The sequence below is a fragment of the Poecilia latipinna genome, unplaced genomic scaffold, assembly GCF_001443285.1.
Source record: "Poecilia latipinna isolate Pla-1442-1.1 unplaced genomic scaffold, P_latipinna-1.0 Scaffold302, whole genome shotgun sequence".
NCBI classification, from domain to species: domain Eukaryota; kingdom Metazoa; phylum Chordata; class Actinopteri; order Cyprinodontiformes; family Poeciliidae; genus Poecilia; species Poecilia latipinna.
In genome coordinates this window covers 47,768-60,567 of record NW_015112918.1, presented here as the reverse complement: position 1 = coordinate 60,567, position 12,800 = coordinate 47,768, and the positions used below count along the sequence as shown (strand labels likewise).

Here is a 12,800-nt window from a genome sequence, read left to right as displayed (position 1 = left end):
CGGAACAGTGGTTGAAAAACACTGACCTAAATGTTTACTCAATAACTTATTTTAATAACTTCAGCAAAGTAAGTGCTACTTTAATTACAAAAAAGCCTTATTGCAATATACAGCATGCTTTATAAGTTATTGATGTGTTTTAATCTATTATTTTACAACAAATGTACTTAAATCTGGTGAAATTATCAATACTCCGTGATATTTTCTATCATTTTTTTCCCCATGTAACAACCACAAACGTTTAACGTATTTTATGTGACAGACTAACAATGTTGTGAAGAAGAAAAGTCTGAAAATACGGACATGCATTTTGCTCTCGTAATCCTCATTAAAAGCTCATTCAACCGCACGCCTTTGGAGAATCTGTCAACAGCAAAACTATTAGTAGTGTACTGAATTCTGAAACTTGCAGGGCACAAAAAATTCTGACGTGCAAAACGATCTACATGTGATTGTTTACACCTCGTAAACCATCAGAATCATGAAACTTGACCTGTTTGGAGTTAATCTGCCGATCCGAACCTCTTTTCTACTGCAGCGAGAATGAAAGTGCTTCTGAAAGGTAAAAGGATGTGAGAGCTTTTGCAAGTCACTGTACACTCGTCAGTACGGTGACAAGGAGCTGATGGTAGAAAAAATAACAGTATTTGATTTTAACTGCCTAAACATACAATTTCAAGCTTCCTTTTAGAAGCAGAAGCAGTTTATGCTGATTTTTTTTTTTTTTTTGGCAGATACTGATTTCTGCAGCTTTTTTTTTTTTGGCAGATACTGATTTCTGCAGCTTTTTTTTTTTTTTGTAGTTCTGGCTTGGTGGTTGCAATTTTGACCTATTCCTTTTTATTACAAGGAATACTGGAGGAAAAGCGTGCAGCAGCTTTTTGAAAGGAGTAATAGGTTTGAATCTATCAGATACTGAAGTAACTACAAGATTATCCCCACTGACAGATCAAGCATAAATGTCCCTGACCTTTATCTGATTTTTTTTATTAAACCAACACAAAAATAGGCATAAACATAAATGCAGTCGATTGATATGTTGACAGATTACAAACGATGGTGAATTTTAGTTTTGATGGGTTTAACAAACAGATTTCTCAGTATTTGAGCAGTTGATCACTGATCAGAACTGATCATGGAAAAATGTGTCCGATTCTGATCTCTAACCGATTGACTCAAGCATCTTGAATTATAGGATTTTTTTTCCCCTCCAGTCGGTGTATAAAAACACTGGAATGCATTCAACACGTTCATTTTTAAGCAAGCAAATAAAATTGATAGAATAAAAACTATAGTTTCAGACCTGACGTGGTACATTTTGATACATTTCAGTGTTATCTTAAGGGATTGAAGCAAAAATAATAAAAAGTTTAAACTTTGTTTCTTTTTACAACCCTACTGATCCCATAAACCTTGAATTTCAGTCTTTCTTAGTCATGTCCTGATGCTGAAGGCTATGATTTTTTTTTTTTTTTTTTTTTTGGCTGTAACTCATTTTATACCAGGCTTCCATGTACAGGGAAATAAATATGTAATAGACCCTACCCAGAGATTAATGACTGCCATGATAAAAGAGGAAGAGTTGCTGACAGATGAAACCTATTAAACCATAATTACGTGTTGCATGTTCAACGTATTTGTCCTGATACGAGCAGCTGTGTGTTTCATTTTGTTCATACAAAGCACTCTATGTAATAGATGAAGGCATGTTAAGTGTCTGAATCTGTTCTCAAGAGAAATAAGAATAATTCAAGACAAAATGTCCTCATTCAACACCTGGGGGACCAATATTGTTGCGTCACCTCCATGTACAATATTATTGCATTTTATGCCACAGCCAAACAAGCGCTAATATTGCTTTTGATATGGCTAGACCTCGGTTTCATCAGTTCAGGGCAGATGCGTCCTGGCGGTGGATTTTTTTTCTTCTTTTTTTTTTTTTTTTTTAATAATGGCCTGTCAATCTGACAGCAAGCTCCACATTGCAGGGAGGCAAATAAGACAGAGGAGGTACAGGGGTAAATCCAGCAATATCTCCTTAGAGTTCAGCGTTTCTCGTAAACAGACTCCCGCACACAGTCTAGATGTGAGCACACTCAAAGGTCTGCGCACAAACATGCAAATGATTCATGGAGCATATATCCATACAAATCACTAGATAATTATCCGATTAATCAACATCAAATTAAAAACAACAAGAGCAGCGGTGCAGTAGGGGATCAATAGTAATATCATTTCCCCCTTCAAACCTAATCAGAATTCAAGTCAGACGGTCAAAATGAGCAACTGAAAAACCTGCTATAAATCCTGGAGGACTGCTGCTGTGAGATTTGCAGACTGCAAGGCTGAGAAAAAAAAAAAAAAAGGGCAAAATCTGGGACTAGAGGACTGGATCTTCCACCATCTGGCCACGCCTGGCCATCTACTGCCGCAACCCTACATAGCTGTGTTAGATTTATTGAGGCAATGAGCTTCCCTGCCCCCTGGCATGGGATTTGATAAATGTGACTCAACTCCTGTCCAAGATTATAATGGGGATAATGCAAAAGAGCACCTTCTGCCTAGTAGATACCTTGCAAACTCTTGTACCTTTAAGCTTGGGTTGCAAAACCTTTCTATTCAATTGATTAAAGAAAACTGTTGACCAGTGACGCAAAGTCCAAAAAGGACGTTTCATAAGAAACTTGTCCAAGTTTCTTATGAAACTTAAGTAGCTACTGTAGCTGTAAACTTATGAAACTTAAGAGGATGGTAATCCGTCATATTTAATGTTACCAGGAAACCAGCAGTAGTTACCTACTTGGTATTGCGCTCGCTTTTCTCAATTAACTAGAAAAACTCAAGGTAACCGCATAATAATTCTGGTTAAATCTTTCATTCTTTATACAAGGAAGAGCAGATATTATTTAAATTGCTTAGTTACTGCTATAAACTCGGTTTTGAAATACAGTGCATTTCTTTTTTTTATTAAAGTCCTGGCTATTTCAGAGGCTTAACGTAACACCGCTTGATAACTCTAAAAAATAATAAAAATTAACACCTACTTAATGTATGTGTGAGTAAATAACAATAAAGCTGTTTGGCTACAATGACCAGAGGGAAGTTTAGAATAGTCGATGCAGGTGATTGGGTGTGATTGACGGCACAAAAACCCTCCTGGCTCTGATTGGTTGTTTCTGACCCGAAGTGGTCGATTTCTGCAAACGTCAGTAAGATCACTGCGAGGAATCTGAAGCACTTCACTTTTTTTTTTTTTTTTTTTTTTTAGAAATTTTTTGTTTGATATTCTGCTGTCAGGACATAGTGAAGTTTTAACAAATATGTAAAAAATAAATTTTTCTAAAAGTGACCTACTGTAGCTGTAAAGCCACACTTCAAGTCTTCCAAAACATTTTTCTGTCTTTATGGTCATAGAGTTAAATTTTTTATCACCATTGATCTTAAAATCTCCCTTCAAAAATATTTTTTGTGTCTTGTTCACAGGTTTTCATTCAAATTTTATTTAACACTGTCCTTTGAGAACTGACACTGGACATTGATGCCTTAGGTGTAAATAAAATGATAATTATTTTTTTTTTGCTCGTTAACTTAATTAGATTCTGTGGTCTTCCACTTGAACGTGATGTGATAGCAAAGGATTAAAGTCTGACACAAATTTTGACAAAACCTTTCTTGCTTTAGTTCATGTAGGATTACTAAAATGAATTGTACTCACTAAATAACAGAACAATGACACAAATACCTACATTTTTAAAAAATAAAACTACAGAACATGTGAGCCAAAACGAAGCAGTTTATTTATCGCTGAGTGGTTTTTCAGCAAATGTCAGATGGGACTCGTTTCACTTTGGATAAAATCACTTAGCAGCTCTTTTTAGAAATTGTGTCAAAGTATAGTCTAGATTTCCGGGGGTCCTTAATTATCTTATCTCATCTGATTGCTTTTCATTTTTCCTGTATGTCACATAATGAAGCATACATCCACAGATGTGCTTTCTCTACTACTGTACTGTAACAGAAGCTTGACCCTGGTCATCTGGGCTAAACTGTTTAAATGAATAGTAACCTTAGAGGATATAAATGTCTGAATTTAAACAAATCAAAGAAAGATTATCAAGCGAGTGAGATTTAATAACAAACTGTGAAAAAAAAAAGCCCTTCTATGTAGAGCATAAAACTGTCTGGTTTTAATGGTAAACAGTCTACAGAGTTTGTCTTGTAAGATGTGACTTGGAGTCCCTTATGCATTATGGCTTTGCAGAAAACTTTGACACTTTAGTGGTTAGATATTTCATTGTCATGTATTAGTATCGGTAATAAAAAAAAAAAACTGTGAATGATGTGTATTCAGCCAGTAAATTAGTTGCATAAGCAGTTTTTGGCCTACAGAAGACAGATATTTTCTACTTACATATATTTGCAGTTCCTTTGGGTATGGGGAGGTAGGAGCCCACGCTCCAGGCCCTGCCATGGTAGTGCCTCTTGCAGCGGCTGCAGTCGGGCCCTGTTGTGTTGTGTTCACACTCACAGCCCAGCTTCCCCTTGTCAAACACGCAGCTGTTGGCATGCAGGTTGCACTTGCACCTGAGACAAAAGAAAAAGCAACAAAAGACAAAGACTTGAATAGGCACTGAGCTGAATCCACCGAATCAATACGTTCTGTGGGGAATATACAGAGTCGGCCCTCACGGCCATTTTTATTTGTGCCTTTCAAATTTCTTTGACACGGGTAAATTGAAATCCTGGTGGGCTATCTGACTTGGATCATGCCTCCTCAAAGCTTCATTATACTCTCCTTAAAAACAGAAAACAAGACTTCATTTGTGGGCGCCCCAGCGGAGAGAACAGCATTGCAAATAAGGTCACTTTTGCCTCTGTGAAAGCTAAATAAAAGACGCTCTGTTAGATTCACTAATTGAGCTTAAAACACGGCCTGTTAGAAAGATGATAGAAAAGGGGGGGAAAAAAGCTGTGTATCCTGGGAATTCTCTTTGTTCTTTATCTTTAAAGTTGCATTGTTCGTTGAAGACAGCCTTCAGCCTGGAAACTCAGATGGCGAGGCTGGTTTATTAGACTGAACCGCAGCAGAGTTGACAGATGCTCCTGCCAGGAGAAGAGAGAAGGCCTGACAGTTTTCTACAACGTCTTGGCCGAGTGAGAGAGCCATGCTTCCAGGCTTAGGTGAAAAACAAGATAGCTGCGGTTTCATTTAGAGTGACTTCAACCGTCGGAATAAGCAGAGAGCAAATTACACGTACTCAAAATATAACCTTTCTCCGCTGTGACTTGTGTTCACTCCCACGGAAAAGCTTCATCAGAGGCAGAGGAGGGCTGCGCTTGTTGCAATAGGAAAGACTACAGTTCATATTCCAGATATGTATTCCAAATATAGCTCTCTGTGTTTACAGTTACTCCCAGTCGGGTAAAAGGTTACACCTTGTGACCTCAGCTTCTTGTGAGGTGGGAGGAAAGTGAATCAGTTGGGAGGAGAGCATGAAGTGGATCTGACACTGTAGACCTCCCAGGAGGCTCGGGCGGCTCACGGTTTCACATCAAGCCCATGTTTGTTTTTACAAAGTGCTTCCGAGGGAAGACTCTTCCCGTTTAAGACCGATCAGGCTTTTTTTTTTTCCTCTTTTGCCAGCAGTGAACATGAGACAGAATAATGACAGCAGGAGCCCGAAATAAAGCTTTCTAATTGACTTCCTGGCCTTACTGTTAGATCCATCTTTATTAATGGAGGACAGGGAATGGAGCTGTACGCATGATTCATGGTTTGGTCTAGATAACAGCAAAACGAAGGAAATCCAGAAGGCTCCGTCTCTCTTCAGTTGTTCTGAGCAGAAAATTAGCCTCGCAAAAACAGACTCCTCAGTGAGGAAGTGAGGTAGCAGGCTACAGGTTGGTATCACTTTAAAATGTTAATAATTTTGGAAATATTCTCTAGAATGCTCCATGTCTAACCTAGAAATGGCAAGTGATATTAGGATATAATAGGGTCTTAAACAGGTTTCAAAGCTGCTGAAGTTGTTGTATGAGATTTATTGTATGGAATGTAAATAAGTGACCCTTAAGAAAAAGTGTGTTATATATTTTTAAATCTGTAAGGTTTGATTTAGCAAGCCTTTTTTGGTTATTAGCACTATGGTACAACACATTAATTCACTGAAGGACAAGGCAAAATACTTTTTTTTTTAACAAAAAACAACAACAAAAAAATCCTACTTTCCAATTTCTATTTTCATTTTCCAAAACTATTACTCCAGTGCAGTCTCAGAGGTGCTTCAGGGAGTTGATATCTTTTCATCCGTTCAATAGGCTTTTCTCTTGTATGATCCGCTGAACAATACTTTCTTTGTTCTCTAGAATCTTCTCATTTACAAATGCGTCTGTGTGTGCAATGCCAGCTGCAAAGCAGCAAAGAAAACACTCCAAAGGGTCATGCCCACTGTCCAATAGATCGCTGCATTCCCTGTTTCATCTCTGGATTATCTTTACTATTTCTATCAACTAAAAAAAAAGGGAAATGACTCAAGTCGACCTCAGAGGCTTATCCCACCTTGGAGGATGCATTTCAGCAACTTCCCATCGGTACAGGAATATAAAGTAGATGCTATGGGCCAAAGGTGTTAAACCTTTTGGGATGAGATGTTCAATGACACATTTAGATAATCTGAAATGGAAAACAGAGAACTGCTTTCGTTTTAATGTTATAGTGAGTAGAGTCGTATGCATCCAGTGAATTGTGCCTCAAAAATAAACTTGGCCACACCCATTCAGTAACCTTTGCTACAAACAGCAAGGGCTTTCAAGGAAAGTTATCACTGGTGTGGACTAAACAAATGGAAAACATTCGATCCAAGTTTTATGAAAAACAAAAAAGCAGTTTTTATTAAGGCCCACAGTCCACAGGTTTGGACATACTAGAATTACTAGAATTACCTTTTGTAATTCTAGAGTTTTCAACTCTGCCAGCTTTGGGCATCTAGAGATTGAAGGGTTTGCCAAAATGTCTTTACAAAACATCTTAGCTTAATCAGAAAGGATAGAAAACCGATGGTCAGTATAGTAGAACTGCCATTTTCAAGTTATCTATGACCTAAACCCTGACCTATTTGGTCTGCTTCCTGTTCTTTGTGATTTTTTGTTCACTGGTGTTCTTGAAATTAAATGTATAAGTATTAGAGTAAAAGGGTCTTAATATAGAGATGAAATAGACATTTACGTTTGAACATGAGGGGGGTGATCAAATTCATTTTGTCATGCTTGGTAATAATAAAAATAATAATATGTTTTAGAAGAACAGCATTAGAGTCATGAATAACATAAATCTAGAGCTGTAATACATAAGATTCATAAGCAGCATGGATTCTTACCCTAACAAAATACTCTTGTTACCCCACGCTCCCCATTGTCCTTAACTTTTTAATCAATTAAAGTCCCCGCTCCATAAAATTAATGACTGGGTGTAGCTCCTCTGCCATGCAGACAGCAGCGGCTCCCCGAAGTCAAGAGCGATGAGATTTGACCTTCCACTTAATTAAAAACCAGCAAAATCTGGCTCATCAGGCCCAACCGGCGCGGCGAGCGGGCTGATAGAGGAGAGGATGTGGACTCAGGGGAGCTCTGGAATGCAATGCTTTTGCCGCCGGCATTGTCATATTGAAATCGGAGAACTTTTTTTTTTTGTGTGGCTGCTGATATTGGTCACAAGAAGGGAGACATCCCTCGCCTCTTCCTTTGCTATTAATGCTATTCACTAGCTATTCACTATTCAGACTCCAGCGATCGTGTAAATGCCTGCAAAACTGCCTGTTTTAATAAAGTCTGAACACACATTCATTATACGTTTAGCAAGGATTTTATTTGGCGCAACAAAAATGTTTGTGATCATTTAACCTTTCTAAAAAAGCACAATTTATTCAAAACTAAATGAGCCAAAACTCACTTAGTGGTTCCAACCGATTGGCACAAATTAAATTTAGTTCATAATAATCTGTTGTTGCTATACTGTAGCATAAAGTGCATTGCAAAAAAAAAAAAAAGTGTATCCTGTGTTTTTTTTTGTTTTTTTTACAGCTTGTAAAAACAGATGTAATCCCTTTGTTGGGATTTTAAGTGACAAAACAACACAAAGTAGTTCATAATTATGAAGTGGGAGGATAATAATATGTCGTTTTTAAATATTTTCAGAAAAATATCGAATCTAGTGCAACTAATTTACCTGCCGATGCTCCCTCATGGATAAGAAGTCTTTTGTGCAAATTAAACTGCCGGGCTGAGCTAAGCTATAACTCTTGTGGAGTGATAGCAATCCACAGCGTGATTGCGTCTATTATCAGGACAACATAGTTGTGCACTTTACAAAGGAAGAGGAGCAACCAGAGAGATACTTTTGTAAATAATAATTTGTCCTTAATAACTCCTCTGGGTAAATAACGATTATATAAATAAATAAATAAATAAATAAATAAATAAATAAATAAAAAGAAAGTCACGAGACGTCTAGTTTACAGTTTGGTACAAGACACTCTGGGATGTTGTGAACATATGCTGGTGTCAAAATGTACAGTTTTGGCCTAAATACAAAAGTGTTTTGTAGTGTGTATTAACACTGCACATCATCCGAACACAATACCCCAAAGCTGAAACATTCCCCTTTTCATGCTCTGTCCGGGGCACCAGGGGGGATTTCTATGACTGATGAAAATCCAGGTTTTCATCGTTTCTCGGGGGGACCGATAGGCATACTTAAATGGACTGGCACAATGCTCGGAAGACGACAGCCTTTCTTTCATTTAACATCCACCAGGAGCGGCTGCCGGGTGGTTGGTTTGGAGTGAACGGTGGCAAAGTGCATGGCAGAGCAGGTAGAATAAGGACCAAAAAGAAAAACAGTTCCTTTCTATTTCAATTTAAAAAAAAAAAACTCCTTGGAGTAAACAGGAGATGCTTAACGTAGTAATCATATTGTTTAATCCTATTAGGGAAAATTAAGACGCAATGCAACTTGTTTTTCTTATCCTAACAGGCGTCCTGCAAGTTTTTCTGCAAAACTGGATAAATTCATTTAGACAACTGAGGTGACATTTGTGTTGAGTTTGTGAAGATATTTTGAAGAAGACAGCAGAGGTGTCCTTTGTCTTCTGCCACCTACCAGCTGGCTGTTAGGTACTTAGCAGTGTGTTAAATGGCTCCCAGTGTCAAACACAATGTTTCGTCCTTGTGATAGATCATAAACTCCCTGATTTAAGACACTACAAAAAAATAAATAGACCAGAGAACTAGGAGTTCAAGAAAACTTTCTTTGTGCTAACCTCCGGGTCACACGTACACTGAGCTCCCAGGAAAACACAGATGGGTATTATTTAAAAAAAATGTTTTCCTAAATTATATCAGACACCAATGTCGCTAATTTATTACAAATGAAGCATTTAGAAATTACTGAATAAATCCTTTGACACAATAGTGATTATACATTTAGCCTAAGGTCATCACTTAAGAGTCAAACAACATAATAAGTAGATCATTTAAGACCAACGTATTTTTTTAAACACTAGATAATTCAAAATGTCAAAATCCAGCCAATCAGCATTCTTGGTGCTGATTGGCTGTACCTCCAAAACTGGAGAAGAGGAGCTTTGGTTCCTAATTCCATCAAACACTGGGGGCCCACTGAATATTTAAGAACTCCCACTGTACAGTTAAGTCGGAAAAACAAGCATCGAAAGATATTTGTAATAATTTAGTTAATATTTGTGAATAACGATTACCAAACAGCTCTAAAGTGTCAAAGTGCAACAATTCACATTTTTTGTTTGACCATTTAAACTTTCTATCTTCACATTTCAGCTAAGTTGACATAGGAATTGTTGCATTTTATTTACGTACATACCGAGTTTAACTTGGTTTCTTTATCCCCCTCAGAAATGTTTTATGGAAATTCATTCTTCTTTTTACAACAGTGGAAAGATTTATTTGCCTAACCTTCCTCAGAGATGAAGCACACATGATGACAGAGTGCCTTTTTTTTTTTTTTTTTTTTTACAAAATCTTTATGGATAAAGACAAATAGGGAAGAGTAGCAGTTATATAAAAGAATTATATTTACTGAAATGTGTCGTCTCAAACTTTTTGTCTCAAAGTTGCAATATTTATGGAGACAATTGCTTGAAAAAAAAAAACAACCTAATGTGCCCATTTTGACATTGACAGTATTTTTTTTTTCTTCAGAGATTCAACCCATGGCCGCCTCTCTGACTGATAAGAATGAGCGAAACAGCTTCCCTCAGGTCCGTATCTCACCTGCTCCCTCGAACAAGTCACCCATGGTCAGAGCTTGTAATGTGCCTCCATGCTGTATAAATACATACTGAGTTTCCCCGAAACTTTTCTCAACCAGACACTTCGCAGAGGCTCAGATATGCTAAGCAGTGATTGCTTTGAAAGATATGAAGAGATCAAGGCTGGTGAGCACAACTTTAACCTTGCTGCAAGTTTTAGAGTGTCAGTGCGTTACCTTGGACAAACTGGAGTAACTTGGCAACTCCTACTGGGTAACGGAGCGATGCTTTTGTCTCAAAAAGAAAACAAAAGCACTGTAGCACATGAAGCACTAATCAGTTTCAGAATTAGAAGGTGCTCTTGAGCATCTACTGAAAGTTTAAGCTGGCTTGCTTCTGCATTTTTTTTTCCCATTAGCAACATCAGTATAATTTTGTGAGTCAGAATCTCAGAGAACATTTCTCTGTTTATCAAGAGTTTATCTTTAGTATATATCCTTGTTTAAATGTTTTGATGACGTAAATAAGTGCTCTAAAAACATACTTACATCTTTACAATGTGTTTTTTGTTCCTATTTTAACTCATGTGATGCAGCTCATCAAAAGAAAAGACAAAAACCTACCAAAACAAAATAAAACAACAAAAAAAGAATAGCAAACCCTTTTTTGTTGAATCATGAATTAATGCAATCCACCATATTTAACCACACTGGTACTGACTAACCAGTTAAGGAATCAACTCAATAGTATCTGTCAGACAACATGACGTAGGCTAAAAAACATCTAAAGTCATCACACACTGTCCTGATCTGAAGAAATTCAGGACAAAATCAATATAAAATCATCATTTGTATGGCTTCATGATTCCAGCAAAATGCACTGAGAGTCATTGTCCAATGAAATGTATATATACAAAACCATTTTCTCATTAAGAACATAGATTACTGTTCAAAAACACGACTCTCCAAGCTTCTATAAAACTATATTAGGGATAAAATGGCTTCCTCTTACAAAAACACGGATAATTTAAATTGTTCTTTGAATGGAACAAATCCTGTGTTCACGTTAAGACTCTGTTCGATACTACTCCCATCACTAGCATCAGACACAAAGCCCCACAACTCACAGGTGATGGAATGTTAATGATGATCAACAGTTTGTCTCATCAGATCAACAGAGACTAAAGAACTTGGTTTAGATTTGTTTAAAAATTAGAATCACTAAGACAAGAACAAACTGTGGGCAATGTTGCAATTTTACCCCATTTTTTTAATATAGATTGCACAGAAGCATTTCTAAATTTGATGGTGACTCACCAGCGAACCTTTAGGTTCACTTCATTTTCTTTGAGAAATAAACAGAGAATTTGCATATATCTTTGAATCTTTGGAAAGCATGTCTCCCAAACGTCCACCTTTCTGTTCCAGTCCCGTTTGCTTTATTCTGGACCCAGAATAAAGCAACACCAAGTTGGTGTTGGGATGATCAGCATCCCAACACCAACAGAGACGATTTCAGATTCTTGCTGCAAAACCACTCCAGCGTTTGCTGGTTAAAAAATTGATATTATTTGAATTTGCTGTATGGTTACAAATGTTACATTTTTAAAGTTTAATCAGTAGACATTATTTACCTAATTTGCCTTTATCTCTCTTTACTCTAAAACCCTAAATACATTCCAAATGTCTCAAAAAGATTGTGTGAATTTGATCTCTGTATACATACCTCATCCCTATGAAGACATTAGAGGTTTATTAGTCAAACATCATGAAATACAGCAGACACATCAGGGATTGAACTCTGGAGAGGTTCTAGTAGTCAGGTTACTAAACAATATCCCATGAACCATGAAGATTTATTAGAGAAGTGTTCAATCCATCAGCCAATCATATGAAGAGCATTACATCAGCCACACCTTCCAAGAGATGACCAAATGGCCCATGGTAACTCTAGAGGAGGTGTAGAGATCAACCGCTCAGGTGGAAGAACTGTTAACTGAACGTGCCACAATCCTAGCCTCAGGAAAATTGGCAAGAAGAAACCAGAAAGAAAGAAGTTCTTCCATCTGGTGTCCTATGGGAACCTACAAACATGTCATATTACGCTAAAAAACCCCTAAAACATCATGTCCAAGGTAAAATATGGTGGTGCAGCAGAAGACTGAATAAACGAGCATCTCACATAAATATAAAATCTTTGTGTTCGTTTTCTTCCAGTTCACAGTTACACACTCCTTTGTATTAGTCTACATAAACCACAGTTTGTTTTTGTCAGTTATGGCGCCTGTTTGATGCTTTCCATCATCAAAGGTATATATTAAGGAAAGAAATAAAACCCAACTTTCACAAAAAGGCTCGACAGCTCCTCTTTGCATTGCCTACTTTAACACTGCGGATGGTGTTGAGACGAGAAGGGAGAGTCACCTCATTACAGCAAGGTCTGTTACCGTGAAATTGAAGAGTCCGATTAGGTTTGTTTTTGTCGCTCCGTGTTGTGGCCAATTTTATCATCCTTGGT

The 12,800-nt window shown here is 37.3% G+C and overlaps 1 protein-coding gene across 11 annotated transcripts in view; it reads right to left on the bottom strand.

Annotated features, from left to right (window-relative positions):
• LOC106948690 (netrin-G1-like) overlaps positions 1-12,800 on the bottom strand; it is a 73,473-nt gene that overhangs the window by 19,876 nt on the left and 40,797 nt on the right. For all 11 annotated transcript variants that reach the window (XR_001425226.1, XM_015034516.1, XM_015034517.1 and 8 more), the window contains one exon: positions 4,412-4,584. Coding sequence is in view for 10 of the 11 variants with exons in the window: in XM_015034516.1 (XP_014890002.1) it covers positions 4,412-4,584 (173 nt within the window). In the remaining variant the exon portion in view is untranslated. The remainder of the gene's footprint in view (positions 1-4,411; positions 4,585-12,800) is intronic.